We start from the raw sequence: 17,048 nt of genomic DNA, 5'->3' as shown, positions 1-17,048 counted from the left end.
TCAGATAGGGAAAGGCTTTTACTTGTCTGAGACTCAGGGCAGCTGAAGCCTTTCAGAGGAGACAATTATTAATTAATTAAATGTGTATACCGCACTATACCTGAAGCCTTTAGGTTGGTTCACGACATAAATTCTAGGCTAGATGGACACCAAATTCTTACATTCCAAGACAAAGGCCCAAGTACAGAAACTTTTAGGAACACTGAATAAATACTTCTTCATTTATATTCCACCATATAACAAAGTTTTCTCAGGGAAGCTTGCAAAAGATCACTTTTAGAAACAACAATAAGACATGTAATGTAATAATTGGTATACTGCAATGAATAAAAACAACACTTGAGTTGTTAAGCTCAGAGGATAAAACAGTAAAGCTAAGAACATGATCTAAAATCTTGCTGGCTCTCTCAAACTCTGGAAAATAAAAAGGGTATTGTTGGCACCAAAAAGTTAAAGGTCAAAATCAACACTGATTTGTGCTTGGGAGCCATTATAGGGATTATAAATTTGTAGAACCCAACCCTGTTTGGTTACCGTTCGGCCATATTTGAGACCAGCTGAAATTTTTGGACCATATCCAGTCTGTTCCTTCTACAAAATACTGCAGTATTCCACACAAGAGGTTACCAGGTTGTGACCAAGTGAAGCAAGGCTATACTGTACCTGGTCAGCTAGTCGTATAGCTGGAATATACTCCTGGAACAATGATATATAAAGTGTCTGGTATCAGTTGCATCTAAGAGTCCTTTTTCACCAACTGATCTGTGGATAAGACCTCATTCTTTACTTTATAGTTCACTAGTTCCTAACTTCAAGGCTTTACTGGCTGCAGGTTGTGCTCGGTGGTGGTGGGGATGTCACCTAATGGAAAAGGCAATCTGAAGCACAGTTTTGTGGGTAGAATTCAGGTGGCTTGTGTTTTTATCAATAGTTACTTGAGAAGCCTGCCAACTGTTTCTTAGAAACAATTTCCTTCCCAATCTCCCTCATCTTAATGGCTTCCTCAGTGACTCCCTGTCACTGAGCGGGTGGTATGGCAGGGGCTCCTGTGACTGACTGGTTTTCTTCTACACTCATCCCCCACGATGAATGTGTTCATTTCCCACGTCTTTCCCACCCTGTGTTAGCTGTTTTTTTAGATGTGGAACCCTATGAGTAGAGAGCCATATGGATGTTATGTTTTGTGGAGAGCCAAGCACACTGTTCATACTACATTTACAAGCTTATTGCTTTATTTTAGTAATCTCTGAAGTAATGCAGTGGGAAGGGGAATATTGTCAGGGGACCCTGGGAGGGGAGTGAGTTCGCCCAGGAACAGGAAAGAAGGGGATCAGCCGAGCAAGAGGAGGGCTGGCTGGAGCACGAGCTGGAAGGCAGTGCAAGGGCTCTGAGCAAGGCAGAGGAGCTCAAGGATGCTACCGATGTGCGCGCAGGAGAAGAGGTGGCTGAAGGTACTGCAGCAGGGGAGGTATTGGAAGTAGGGGACTCAAGGCTGTTTATCAGTTCGGGGGAGGGGTCTGGTCCCGCTCCCTCCCCTGAGGTCTGTGGAAGGGAAAAGCTTCAGGAGCAAAGAAGGAAACTAGGCGGGCCGAGGTTTTTTTGTTGGCGTAGATTGAGACCCGCGTCAGTTCCGGATTCTGACTCGGAGTAGGTGGCCATGCCTTTCTGAACTCTGAACTGTACACATGTAAAGATAAAGGGGCCCCTGACCATCAGGTCCAGTCGTGTCCGACTCTGGGGTTGCGGCGCTCATCTCGCTCTATAGGCCGAGGGAGCCGGCGTTTGTCTGCAGACAGCTTCCGGGTCATGTGGCCAGCATGACAAAGCTGCTTCTGGCGAACCAGAGCAGCACACGGAAACGCTGTTTACCTTCCCGCCGGAGCGGTCCCTATTTATCTACTTGCACTATTATGTGCTTTTGAACTGCTAGGTGGGCAGGAGCTGGGACCGAGCAACGGGAGCTCACCCCATTGCAGGGATTCGAACCGCCAACCTTCTGATCAGCAAGCCCTAGGCTCAGTGGTTTAACCCACAGCGCCACCTGGGTATATAGTATTAAATTCTGAAAAGCCATCCCTGAGTCTTGGTGGTCTTTGGTCATGGGAAGCCGCACACCAGGCCTTACAAATATAGACAACTATGAGCACCTCATTTTAAATTTAGACACTCATTTTAGTGTTTTATTTCAAAGACTGTCAACCAGCTTTTGTTGATTGTTTTTAAAATTCATTTCCTCCAGGCTGTTTATAATAGGTCCTATCTTTATTTGCATGCTTTTCTCCCTCTCTAGCAAAGCGGATAATACTAGTTTTAATATTGTGTATTGTTTTTCCTGTATTAACATGCCATTGCTAACTAAGATGACTCTAGAACACAACTGTATTCTTTAGCAAAGCTTCAGCAGTATTTAGTGGCTTCTGTTAGCTATAGATGGTGATTCACTTCTCCCCACTGTTGGTGTTTTATTTTTGGTTCTTAAAACTTGAGAGTTGTGACTTGTTACTTTGAGTCTGGCCGCATTAATTAGATAAAAGATCAAATCATTAGAAGAGTATGCTTGATAGATGGTGTACTCTGCAAGTTATTTTGTTCAGCTAGTGTCTTATAATATTCTTCTGTACTTGAATATAAAATAAACTGCATTCAGTGACCTTGGCTAGGAGCCTCTCATTTCCTGGGCAGCTGCTGCTACTTGCTGGCTGTCTGACAGATGGGGCCAGGTCATGGATACCGGAGGACACCCTTGTAGTCATAAGCAAGTTGTAAATGTCACTAAGATTTTTTCTGAATGTCTATCACATGTGTATCGCTGATTCTGAAGTAGGTAAAGTGAGTAATCTTCTGGGGCTCCCAGAAGATAAATGCTCAGGCAATATAGCAGAAAGTTGTGACATGCATCTATAAGCAGTTGTAAGAATCTGACAGATATTTAGCCCTTAGTTACTAGCCCTTTGCAAAGATAGGGAGGCCTATTTCAGCCCCATTAATGTTGTCTTGAATTCAAGCCCACAGCCTGGAAAATGATGAATGTTCAGTGATTGATGATTTCAGAGTCCTTAGGGATTCGGGGTGGTTTCTTATTGCTGCAGGCCATAGCAATTTCCTCTCTTGCTTGAGCCTGTCTTAGAAGTTGTTTAATGCTTCAATGCCAAGAGATTTAAAGAAGCTGGTTAGGTGACATTCTAAACAAAACTTCAGTAAATACAGAAATTATGTTTCCTCCCCTTCCAAATCCTATGCCCTCAAATTCTGATCTTAGGAAAAGGTACCTCTCCTTCCCACCCTTGTACAATGAAACAGAATAGCAGTAATTTGTAGATGCTTCCTGTCAACATCCCTGAAGTTACTTAACAATTTTTTTTTACACCACTTGATTGGAGTAAAACCTCTAAGCAGCTTATAAGAGATACTAAAATTACCAATAAAAAACTTTAAAAACCTAAAAACATATACAGTGGTACCTCGGTTACAGATGCTTCAGGTTACAGACACTTCAGGTTACAGACTCTGCTAACCTAGAAATAGTACCTCGGGTATTGAACTTTGCTTCAGGATGAGAACAGAAATCGTTCAGCAGTGGCGCAGCGGCGGCAGCAAGAGGCCCCATTAGCTAAAGTGGTACCTCAGGTTAAGAACAATTTCAGGTTAAGAACAGACCTACAGAATGAATTAAGATCTTAACCCGAGGTTTAACTGTACAATAATTAAATTAACAGTAAAATAGATTAAAACACATGTAACTTCTACATGTCTCAATAGGCTTGTCTAAACAAAAAATTTTTATGGAGGCACCAGAAATAGTACACCGACTATCAGATATTGCACCTACCTGATGCAAATAGGCAGGGAGTTCCAAAGCATAGGTGTTGCCATATGAAAATATTTTGTTTTCTTAACAACCGTGGAACAAGTATCTGTAACAGTGCCGGTTCTGCAGATTGAAGCAGTATGTATGGATCAGATGGCGGGTAGGAAACAGTGGGTGGGGAGGAATAAATGTGGTTAGCAAAATATGAATGTGAGCAGTGCTGTTACATGGATTTGGGCTTAACTCCATTTGGGGATGAGGCTTGGATTCTGTTCATATTATCATAGCTGCCAAGTTATCCCTTTTTTTAAGGGAAATTCCCTTATGCTGAATAGGCTTCCTCGTGAGAAAAGGGAAAACTTGGCAGCTATGTCATATTATATTTTCTCTCTGAGTTTGTATTTGCAAAGAAAGCAGGAGCAGGCCATTGCCACTATTCTCATCCTGCCTCACTACAGGTGGTGTTCAACTGCTGCAGGCTTTATAATTCCATGATTGTGGAAGTAATGTGCTAAAATAAATGTGTTTGGTGACTTCTTCTGTGGTGAGGGACAGAAATCCCTGGGAAGTGGGGAGAGCACATGGTCCCTAGGCCCAATCCCAGAGTTTCTCTGGATGATACAGTCTTGATAGTACCATGTGCTAAATATATTATAAGATTCCAAATCAACAGGTAACTTCATGTGGCGGTGTGACATTCAAAATAGTGAAATTCCTTCTTTAAATCTGTCATGATGCCATAATTTCTGCCACTGCTAATTAATTTCTAGGAACTTTTCTGCTTGTAGATGTGGCTAGACCTCAATCTCAAAATTTGCATTTAGGACACTTGGTGAGCCTTGCAATCAAATTATTATTATTATTATTATTATCATTATTATTATTATCTTTTTCAAAGTTCGCTATCAAGCCCTTTGGAGCCTCTTCTTTTGAAGTTCATGTAGTGTTGTTTTCCTTATACATTTAAAGGGAAAAGGGAGTTTACGAAGTGCTAAGTAGGTCAGCATTTGTGTTTGTTGTGATTCGCAGATTTGAAGACCAACTCACTGAAGAATGACCCCTCTGCATTTAATTAGAATAGTATCTTTGAACTCAATTAGTAGTGCTGCCCAATAATCTGTTAAATACTCTGTTCTTTTCCCATAGGGTTTTACAGACAGCCCTCATTATGGTGATCACTTGAATGATAGTCGATTAGGCCCCGATGAAGGATTGTCCCCGACACCTTTCATGAACTCAAATCTGATGGGTAAGTAGGTAATTATTTGTGAGTAGCCCCTCAAAGCCCCTCTGGCTTTGAGATATTTTTCTTCCCCTTTACTAGATAGGGTATTTGCACTTCACATTTGCTTTACAGGGCAACTTCTTAGTCTAGGGATATTATACTGGTTTGTGGAAGAGGCCAAACCACCAACAAATCTAATATGTATCTTTCTTCTGTTGCTTTGAAAAGTATTTGAATGCTTTCTATTACGCTTTATCAAAACTTGGAACTGCTTTTTTTGTTTTCAAAGTATAGTTACATCTTGATGATTTAGTAACAGCAATTCCAGCAAAAAAAAAAAGGCACAACAAAGATGAACAAAAACTTTCATGAGCTAGGGTCCACTTCCTCCTGTGTGTTGTGAAGATGGCTGAGAGAATGCTTAGCTGTTGGATAGGTTGTTTTCTTTGTCTTAAAATTGCTGCTTTAATTGCTTTCTTTTTTGTGTGACCTAAATGTAGCAATTGCACTGATTTGTAGAATAGTTGTTGAGGCAAGTAGCCTAGAAATTCTTCATAATGTTACTTTGTCTGCTAAACTGATGTTATCTGGTGCATGTGACCTATTTGTGTTCTTGATGATATTGCCCTTTTAAGAGACTGCCACAGTAATCTAAGTAGATTACATAAATCCAAATCCTGGTGGTCTTCTGTAGATCTTTCCATTTTACCTTTGTTTTCTGCTTTAGTCTTCCACAAACAGAGAAACAAATAGCTGAGTTGCACAAAGTACGTTCATAAGCAGAGCTGACCATCAAATGCCTGTTCCATGGCGTGAAATCTTAACAATAGCAACATTTTCTCCAAAGCTAGCATCCTGTTTGGAAATCCCCCTCCCCCATTCATGGTAAGGGTGGGAGTTGTTTAAAGCCTCAGAAACATCATCCCTCCTGACCTCCCCAAAGATAGAAGACAGTGTCTAAACCAGAAGATCTTAAAGTTACTTGAATGTGGAAAACCTCTAATAAAGAATATAAAGTAACTTTGTCCCTTGCCCTGAATGCTATCAGTGGAATAAAGTATGTGCAATAAGGTTAAAAAAAAGAAAGAAAAGAATGTGGAAAACCTCTTACTGCACATATTGAACATTCAGTAGTCAATGTAAGGGAGATCCCACATGTGATGTGGTCTGCAGGGAAGAAAGCGTATCAGCTTAAGTCCATGCTGTACTTGGAGTTTGAATGTACTGTACCAACTTTTTGTTTTGAGCACAGTTCAAGACGTTGGATATGACTTGCCCTGCCCTGCCCTGCCCTGTTTTGTTTTGTTTATTTATTTTAGGTTAGGTTAGGTTAGGTGAAACTCATGTTTATAATTTTGTGCTTCATACTCTGAGGAATTTACTTCCCATCATCCCTGCTACATTTGTCATACATATCTTTTGCTACATTTATTATAATACTCTTGCCCGGCAGCAAGTGAAATTTTTCTTTAGGCTGCTGTTTGTATTATAAGATTGTATGACAACTTTAAGTGTAAGGCTGTATTGATGTTTATATTTACTTTTTAATATAAGTGTCATTGGAGTTGTGGGATTTTCTTAGAAAGGCAGTTCATGTACTTTACAATATTACTGAAAATTTGATGCTGGGTGCATTTCTTGTACCAGAGTCTCAGACTGTTTGTTTGAGGCTCCAGTTTTTGGTGATTTGAGCTTGGTGATTTGCTCACCCTTTCTCAACTGGAGTACAACAATTGCTTTCCACAGTCCTTTAAACTATATAGTATTAGAACTGAGATAACAAACATATTTCATAATTTCTGTCCTGGCTTACAAGCACTATTAAAAACAGAGAATTATCTGTCAACGGGATATTGTTTCTGTATATCATATTCAGCCATAAGCATGTTTGCTTGAAAAGATAGCAGATTATGAATTGCCACTGTCTTTGATGATGGAGCTATTAAACACTTTAATTATCTTGTACATTGCAGGAGCTAGAAATTTTGTCTAACAAGAGTTGATAGTGATTCAGTAATGAACAATTTGCTGTGGAAAGATGCATTTTAATATTCATTTAGACATTTTAAAGTGCTTTTGTCAGAGAATGTAAAGCTGTTATGTTGAACTGAGTTGTGTTCATTCCTAATTCCAAAATTATCCTGTTTATGTTGTCAGTGCGAAAAAAGCGTTTTCTTTGCAGTTCAAGAAACACAATTGAGTTGTTCTGGTACCAGAGTAAGATAATGACATTATATGAACTTGTAACCAGGTTGAAATGTGCTCAGGGTAATGTTGCCATATCTGGAATTTCATTTCTTTCATTAAAATTGGTACAGTACAAATGTAACTTGCCTTTCAACTACTGTACAGTGGTACCTCGGTTTAAGTACACAATTGGTTCCGGAAGTCTGTACTTAACCTGAAGCGTACTTAACCTGAAGCGAACTTTCCCATTGAAAGTACTTTAATGGAAAGTGGATTAATCCGTTCCAGACGGGTCTGCGGAGTACTTAAACTGAAAGTACTTAAACCGAAGCGGCTCCATCTCCCTCCCACATGAATTTTCCTTTCCTGTTCCCTTTTCATTGTGAACATAGGTATAGTATTAACAATACTTCAGAAAACCATTTTTTAGTTTAATAAGCTGAGAGTCATTCCCCATATGCTGCTGCTATGCTCCTTCCTTTGCAGGAGTGAGCAAACAAGCAGGGAAGTCTTTAGTTAATGATAACTTTCCATTGCATTCAAACTGGGGAACTGTTGTTAATGACTTCCAAACAAGCCAGAAAATAAAGTCAACTTTAAACCATGAGATTCATCCATATCTTGAAATGTTAAATCAAAATATGATTGGCTAAATGTGGCCATTATGACTGCACCGTGGCTAATGTTCACAGTGAGTAGCTTTTGAACTAGGGTGGGATGAGGAATGTCGGGCCCGGGCCTCTCCATCTAGCCTTCAAGACTTGCCCAAAACAAAAACCCTCCTCAAAGCACACCCCTCACCAGCCCTGCTCTTCACCCTCTGTGAATGTTTTTGCCTGGCTATTGAGCTATGTTAATGCCTCTTTCCTTGATGGAGAGATGTGTGTGTGTGTGGAAAGAAAATTTTTGCACATCTAAAATAAAGTCTCTGGTACAAAGTTAAGAGTCATATCTGTTCCACCCATGTTTGTCTTTTGTCATCATAACCCTAAATCACCCTGTACCCAGCTTACTGGGAGCAGGCATTGTGGCCTGTTGCACCTTGTGGAAGAAGCATGCAGCATTGGGAATCTTCTGCCCAATGCAAGCCAATATGCGCACCTTGCAGCCAGGTAGAGGGTAGGGACTGGGAGCTTTGATTCAATCCCCTTGTTGTTCAGCTTCCAGTGGGCATAGCTTCTGGACCAGAGAGAGAGAAGACTTCAGAGGTCTGGTCTGTCCCAGGAGCATAAAAGAGGCAGACCCACTCAGCTGATTCCACCTCAGTATTAGGTTGAGCTTCCCACCCTATAATGTTAACGTTTAATTTTGAATCAATTTTCAGATTGTCACAGCTTTCCTTCGACAGAAGAGACATTGGATTGGATCCTTTGAAATGAAGGGGAGGGGCTTGGAGGGCTTTTGTCCAGAAGACCAGCTCATGACAGGGGAAGTTTGCTATAAGTGGTTCATGCTGTGGGGAACCTCGGCAGTGTCCGACCCTAGCTGTTGAAAGACAGCTCATCAACCAGCAGGCTGGTTGATCACATGGATACAGGCTTAATGCCTATGTCAAACCTGTTGCACTGTAAATTGTGGCTTATTTTTATCCAACCTAAAATGGTGGATGTTGTTATTGGCTGCTTGCTTGTGCCCCTCACAGCTACACTGGATATGGGTCTGCAACGATGTTTTGAAGTTGGCTTGTATCCACTAAGCATGAAAGATAAACTAGACTGTCCAGGTTTGGGCAATAGAGCTGTGGAGAAGAAGGAATGCTCCAGAGAACTTCTGGCACCCCCTTTCCTGCTGAACTGCTGCATGACAGCCCTGCAGTCCTGCTCATTGGGTCTTACTATCTGGTAGTTGCTGCCACCACCCTTTTTGGTCACCTGTAGTCCCAGATACAGGAAGGAAAACAGGGGATGTTAATTGTTAAATCCTGGGATCCTGGACCAGCCTGCCTCATGCATCCAGCCAATCACTTACAGTTTACACAGAGGATAAAGTCAGCTCTCCAGCCTTCTGCCTCTCCCAGAGAAAAGGGTGTCTTCCTGGCTTTATCCACTCTGCTTTTAGACTTCCAGTAGCATGTAACCAAAAGCAATCTAGGCACATGGCAGTTCCAGAATCCCAAGACTGGCAAACACACTGACTTCACTAGCCTAGTTGTGAAACTTTATTAGAATAACAGGTAGGGGAAAAGTAGCCAACAGGTTGAATGGAATACAAAATAAACCCGAGTGCTGTGGCTCTAAAACTCACCTATCCTGGTTTATGCACTTCAACATGATATTCCTAGTCTGTTTACAAGTAGGCAGAATTGGACAATTAAACATTAGGCCAAGCAAACCAAGAGGAGAATCAGCTTCCTGGTGGTTTGGAAGACCCAGCCTGGATCCCTGGTGGTGAGATAGGGAACATAAGAGGGAGCTATGCATGAAAGGGTGAGGGCTAGCTAATAGTCTGATGCAGAAATGGATAGTTACTGTGGTGCAGGAGTACTCCAAGGTCTGCCCTGTTTCATAGAATCTGAATAAAAACAGATCCGTACAAAATCCGATTTCCTTAGTCAGAACGGAGCCGACCAGCTTTTTATCCAAAATGCAATGACCTTGAATGTCTTCCAGTCCTCTGCCCATTCAGATAAATAATCATGTTACCCTACATTAATACAAGGCTGCTCTGTATTAACCCTGCTTTTGTCAGGACATATTTAACACTAAAGGAAGCTTCTGATATTTAATCTGATTCTGGAATTAGGTCATACTACAGCTTGCTTTTTAGGGATGCGGGTGGCGCTGTGGGTTAAACCACTGAGCCTAGGGCTTGCTGATCAGAAGGTCGGCGGTTCGAATCCCCACGACAGGGTGAGCTCCCATTGCTTGGTCCCAGCTCCTGCCAACCTAGCAGTTTGAAAGCACGTCAAAGTGCAAGTAGATAAATAGGTACTGCTACAGCGGGAAGGTAAACGACATTTCCATGTGCTGCTCTGGTTTCCCAGAAGCAGCTTTGTCATGCTGGCCAATAACGTGAGATAAGCGCTGCAACCCCAGAGTCGGTCACAACTGGACCTAATGGTCAGGGGTCCCTTTACCTTTACCTTTACTGCTTGCTTTTAAAGAATCCTTATGCAGTACTTTTTGATTGAACAAGTGTGTGGCTCACACTATTGATGGGAGCATACATACATGTATGCTTTCTTTTGGTTGTTTGCAGTGCATTATTTTCCATCAAAGGTTGCACCTGATGGTGTCAAATTGCTGAAAGCTAGGTAATAGGGTATCACATAATGTAAGCTGTTAGAAATGAGTACGGTACTCTGATTTAAGGCTGTTTGACATGAAAGAAGGGAAAAGAATACTGTGCTTTTGTAGTAGACAAAAGTTGTTGGTAGATGTCTTGATGATGCAATTTGGAAGAAATGTTGAGTGGTGTGTGTGTGTGTGAATCCCTGGTGAACCAAATTACCTTCTTCTAAGAACTGCATTAATTACTCTGGCCTGCAGTTATAATTTTCTCTATCTGTGATTTGAATTACCAGTAGAAGCTGACTTTTAGCTTAATCCTGTTCTCCATTGCTGTGTGGAAGAAGGGGAGGGGTTGAATTTGAGCTGGAAATGATATACTATTGTCCAGTACTTTGAGACATTTAGAAATGAAAGCCCTGGTACAGCTTTTAAAAAAATGTTTGCTTGTTTGCTTTTGACACATTTTGGGTCCAAATACTCTATAACTGTGATGCCTAGCCATGGTTTGCCTTTTGGAGAGAAATGACGTTGTCTACTACTGTATACACCATGCACTGCTAACTTCCAGGCTGGATTATTGCAATATGTTTTATGCGGAGTGACCCTTGAAGATGACTTTGAAACTTCAATAGGTTCAAAATGCAGTGACCAGATTACTGACTTGGTATCTATTTAGAGTTCAACTCCTGATTTAAAATAGCTGCACTGGTTGCCAATTTGTTTCTGGGCCCAATTCAAGGTGCTAACCAAAGTGATTTAAGCCCTAAAATGATAAAGCCCCCAGATATCTGAAATATTGCCCCCTTCCCTACTGGACCCTATTGGGTGTTGAAATCTTCAGAGGGGGCCCTATTATGAAACTCCCTCCCCACAGAGGTGCCTTTGGCTTTTTCACTGTGGAGTTTTCAGCAAAGGCTGAAGACACAGCACTTTCCCCTGATTGACACTTGAGATGCATCACAGCCACCTTAATTCTGCAATTTTAAGTTTTTTAAAACTGTTTTTGCATTGTGCTTGAATTGTTGTAACGCACCCTGGAGCTTTAGGTTGAAGGGCAAGAGGAGGAGCATGATGATGATGATGATAATGTAACTTTTCATATTGGTTTGTATACAATCCCTCTCCTTTATCACTTAGTGTAGGTTTAATCTATTAAAGCTCCTTATTGACATCTTGCATGCTCAAACTCTGAATTTATACATTTGATCTGACTTTAAAAAGTCCAGTCCAAATGAGTTGTTAATGGATAAAGCAACCTTTGCCATAATTATACTTGCCTCTGATGAAAGGGATGATGACGTGGTGTGGCCTAATATGCTCATATAATTTATTTCTCCCCAAGTGTTACATGAATTGAATTTTGCTCACAATGAAGACATGCTGTCATCTATTTTTCATTTTCCTTTTATGGAAACTAATGGGTTTCAGGAAAATTAAATTACATGATAATTCAGTGCCCGTAGTGTATACAGAGCTTTTTTACCCTTGGGTTTTTATACATCTAAGAGTATGTTCAGCTTGTTTTACACACACACACACACACACACACACACACACACACACACACACGTTTATGGTAATATTTCAGTCAGATGGCTTTAAGCACAGTAATACCTGAAGGCTTTATACAAATGTATCTGCATTATTGCAGCAGGTGTCCATTTGTGCTCCTCCTCCCTCCCCCCTCCACAAGGTTCTCTCCCTCTTCCATGTTAGCAGCTGTGGCAGTCTGAGTAACAGGAACCGCCATCAGGTGTAGGACATTATAATTCACAGGTCACAAGAAGTTGCCACGTTGATATTTCTGTCTTTGCTACAAATCCTCTAAGGGGGTCATCCTCCGTGACCATCTTGCTGCTCTCAGCACTGTAGAGACACTGCCTTTGAAGTCAAGTGCAAAGAAATTGTGGAGTGAGCAGGTGTAAGGATACAGGGGTTTTTTCACTCAAGGGAGCATACAGATAATCTGAAAAGACAAGTGAAGATTTTGATCCGCCAGTTACATGTGCTCAGAGAGAAAAATACCACTACAGTTTTGAAAAGTGTCCTATTTAATTTTTAAAAAGGAGAACTAAAATTATTTTTCTTTATTTGAATATCAACAGTAAAAATGCTCAGAATGCTGCATACTATTTCAGTTTCTTAAAATTAGGCCAACCTGCTACAAGACTAGCAAAAACTGGTTCCTTGTTTTAATATGGAGAAGCAAACCACATGAGCCCCCTGGTTCACACGTAACACTAAACCAGCTGGCTTCATGTTTTTGCTTTCACTGCTGTAGGAAGGGAGGAACCAAGGGATGACCGCTTGCGGTATGTGCCCTAGTACCTGTATGGGTTTTGAATATAGTTATTTTTTGTTTGTTTGAAGGTGAGATATATTTTAGTCCAATACTGTGTATTAAACACAAAAAATAATTTTAATAACAATAATTTCTTATTTGTACTCCACCCATTTGACTGGCTTGCCCTAGCCACTCTGGGTGACTTCCAACATATATAAAAACATAACAAATCATTAAACCTTAAAAAGCTTACCTTCAGGTGTCTTTTAAAGGTTATGTAGTTACTCATCTCCTTGACCAGGGGTCAGCAAACTTTTTCAGCAGGGGGCCAGTCCACTGTCCCTCAGACCTTTTTCCGGGGGGGGGGGGCTGGACTATATTTTGAAAAAAATATTGAATGAATTCCTATGCCCCACAAATAACCCAGAGATGCATTTTAAATAAAATGCTACTCATGTAAAAACACACTGATTCCTAGACCATCTATGGGCCAGATTTAGAAGGCAATTGGGCCGAATTCGGCCCACGGGCCTCAGTTTGCCTACCCATGTCCTTGACAACTGATGGGCGGGTGTTCCACGGGGTGGGCACCACTACCAAGAAGGCCCTCTGCAAGACATTTCAGAAGGATCTTATAAAGCTGGGACAACACACAGCGAAATGACGAATGAAAACGCAAATCAGTGCACACTAAACAGAATACCCCAGTAGAGTTCTATATTAGTTGCATTCATTCAAGGAAGATATTGGAGTCATTTTCCATGTATCTTTCAGACAGGCAAATTGGTGCCTACTAAGGGATTATTAGAGGAGGAATATGTAACCATGCAGAAATCATTGTCCTCTAGCCATTCCGCCCTTCTAAGAAATCTTTGGAACTCCCTGCCTATTGACACCAGGCAGGTGCCTTTGCTGTACTCTTTTTCGGGACCTGCTTAAAATGTTTTTGTTAAGGCAAGTCTCTCCAGACATGTAGAAGCTACACATGTTTTCTCTCTCTTTAGATATTGTAGATATTTCGCAGTGGCAATGTGCTGCAGCCCCCCCCCCCCCGCCTCTCAGATGTCTTTTTGTATGGATTTGCTTGTAGAAAAAAATACTGTTAGTGCTGACCTGGTACGGACTATGTCACTTCTTACATTTTAGTTCTGTAGGCAAAAATGGGAGAAATGCACTGTTTGTGTACAGTTTCTGTTCATTGTTAAAATTCAATGAAAATTTACTTTTAAAAATATAAAGACTTCTATAGAAGCAGCAGGCATGAATGCAGTGTGGAGATGCAAAACATGACACTAACATAAAACTTATTTGACATATCTTTTTCTGTGTGTGCATTGAAAATAAGACTGGATTAATACAAGTAATGGGTGGAAGTATTCCGAGTTTATAATCTTAGTAACCTCACGTCACTTGGTATAGCTAAGTATGGTCCTAGGATTTCATGGACATAAAATTTAAGAGACAATAATTTGTTAGAGGAAGTTTGGGTGGTTAGTGAGAGGCTTCTAGTACAAAGTTGGAAAGATCAATCCAGCAGTCAAACAGTGGACTAGCATCTGGGGAGAAACTTAATGTATAATTGTAAAACAAAGGTGGACACTTGCCTTTCTATCTGGATGAAATATGAAATATGTTCCCATCATGCTTCCTTTTGATGCCATAAATGTGAAAATCAGAAAAGGAAAACAGTATAGTAGAAACCTTCTGGGGATATAAAGAGATAAAAGCGCAATCGTCCAGCAGGTCTGTATAAGTACTCGCACTCTGTCGGCTGGCTGCCAGATTTTACTCCCCCCCCCCCTGTCCCGCTCTGCTCTTTTGCTTCAGACATGATTGGTCTAAATGCAAGATGCCACACAGTGGCAGTATGGGGCTACACTGACGAGTGGGCTTTAATTAATTATCTTCGTATATAATAAAAAAATTGCATAGGTACTGCACTAGAAAAGTTGTCAAAATTAATACCGGGTAGTTTGCAGTAGTCTAAGGGGAGGTGTGTTTGTGTATTCACACATTAAAATTTGCCCCATTAGCTCCTCTAGCCTAGTATTTTTTAATGGCTTCTTTGTGTGAAAATGGAATTGTACATGGTTTTTGCTGCAAAATGAATGATCTTGTCACTGATCTTGGACTGAGCAAAATATCCTCCAAGGCAAAATTTTCAGCTTCAAGTTGCTTTAGTCTCCACTCCGTACAGTTTCAACTCCTTGAATTTACTTCAAACTGCATTCTTATTAAAATGCACAACCTAAAATGCTTTCAATAGAAGGTTATTAGAATGCTAGTTTGCATCCTTCAGTGAATGAAATGATGTGTGATTATGAAGTCATCAGGCATGGACCAGTAAGACTCGAGAGAGCCTCCCCCCTCTGAGGTCCTTAGGGTGCCATTGATTGGTGACCATGTGTTTGTGCCCGATAGACTGTGAAATGGTGTGTTGCTACACGGCTGTGTTGCACCTGCGCCCCACCAAGGTGATTGATTGGTTTGGTCATGTGGAATGTTCCCATCTGGTCTGCAGTAATGTGTTCTCCCCCACCCCCAGCAAATAGCAAGTGCTGCCTTAGTAACTATAGCAAGTAGTCGCAAAAGGCTAAGGAAGATGTTCCCTTTTAAAATAGACTAGGATTTCAGGCTATACTTTCTCCCATTTCTTGGTATGCGTACAGTATTTGCTTTTTGGTTTTAATGAAGCCAAAGTCTTAGTATGCGCACACACACTCTAGAAGGCTGAGCAATCATTTATAAATAATAGTTGATATCAAAAATAATTTAAGGGACCAGCATCAGAGGTCTAACCCCCATTTCCACAGAACACTTCTACTGTGTGATTAATTTATCATCCTTAAAACCTCACTTTTTTAATTGGTTGCTTTATTTATTGTTAACAATTTTGAAATCTAAATAGCAAAAAAATATGTGGTTGTCCTAGATTTCTCTCTCTCAAAGATTCATTTATAATATTGGGCAGTCTTGTTTGCTATTTCTTAGTCTCAGTTTTTTCATAATTGATCTATTCATTCCATCTAATGACTAATTACATATCAGACCACTTCATCAGCAGTATTCATCACTGTAGAATGTAATAATGACATTTCAACAAAGGAAAAAATAAATATGCAAATAAGAACTCATTAACATTTGCACGAGCTGTTTGAATAATCACATTGCTTACAAGACTGTAATTAACCGAAATTGATGCTGTGTTCAGGATTTGATGGTGTGTTTTCTCAGCATTTTATTGTTACTACTCTGGGGGCTGGAACGAAGTTCTGCTCTTCTTTGAGCCTCATTTCTGACTTGATATGATGGGTTGTGCCAGACTTTGGGGAGTTTTTAATTCATCTATGACCTACTCTCAATGCATATGAAGATATTTTATTTAAATGGCCTTATTTCTAATGAAGCACTGTTAGACTTCTGTAATTATGCAACACCTATGGGGAAGAAGGAACCATGAGAATTAGAAAGTGCTCATTTTTAACACATTATATTGATTTAGGAGTATTATTTGCATGCAGTATATTATGCAAATACAGATTTGTTCAACAAAGTGATTTTGTGTCGGGAGGTTCTAGTTTAGTGTAATTGAAAATCAGTTGCTTAGGAAAATTATAAAATACATAGTCATTTCACAGCAGTTTCACTTCTTCTGTTCTTCATTTTTGTGCTGTGTTCATGGCTTTTGCCATAGCTATTGTTTGTGTCAGGTTTTTTTGGATGACTGCAGATGCTGATTATAACAAGTTTAAGGAATTTTCTTTGTTGAATATTTACCCATGCCATATGGTTCGACACAGAACATTAACTTGACAGGGATAATACATTGTAGTATATGGAGACAATTTTGCCTGCAGCTTCACTATTACTCATTCTGGTTGGGGGCCACAAATACAGAATTCAGTTAACATGCAGATGAATTTGCTTGACAAGAGTTGCACTTCTAATTTTTGCCATGTAATTGGAGCACACCCTCCTGTTTTAAGGTAGCACCAATAGTAAACATTGCATTCACTGAGAGGAAGAAATATACTTATCTAATAGTGGATTAGATCAAATATAATGCCAACCCTTTTCCACCTTGCTTCACATGCTCAAATTTCTCTCCTTATTTCTGATTTAGTGACAAGTCTTAGTTTGTTGATGCATTTGAACTGGACAGACTCTGTGTCATGCAAGCCATAGTTTTCCTCCTAATTGTAGCTTACAGTCTGGTTTGCTGGCAAACAATGGTACTCACAAACCATAATTTGACCAGTTCAGATGTAAGAAGTCAGAGCACTTGAAGGCAGAGGGCAGTGCATACATACAACT

General features: G+C 40.4%; 1 protein-coding gene across 12 annotated transcripts in view; it reads left to right on the top strand.

Annotated features, from left to right (window-relative positions):
• The window catches only part of TCF12 (transcription factor 12), a 138,145-nt gene that overhangs the window by 48,667 nt on the left and 72,430 nt on the right, over positions 1-17,048 (top strand). For all 12 annotated transcript variants that reach the window (XM_088657204.1, XM_088657206.1, XM_088657202.1 and 9 more), the window contains one exon: positions 4,955-5,057. In XM_088657204.1, the coding sequence (XP_088513330.1) occupies positions 4,955-5,057 (103 nt within the window). The remainder of the gene's footprint in view (positions 1-4,954; positions 5,058-17,048) is intronic.

The sequence above is a fragment of the Zootoca vivipara genome, chromosome 13 (assembly GCF_965207765.1).
Source record: "Zootoca vivipara chromosome 13, rZooViv2.hap1.1, whole genome shotgun sequence".
In the NCBI taxonomy this organism is placed as follows: domain Eukaryota; kingdom Metazoa; phylum Chordata; class Lepidosauria; order Squamata; family Lacertidae; genus Zootoca; species Zootoca vivipara.
This window is presented reverse-complemented; position numbering and strand designations above follow the sequence as displayed.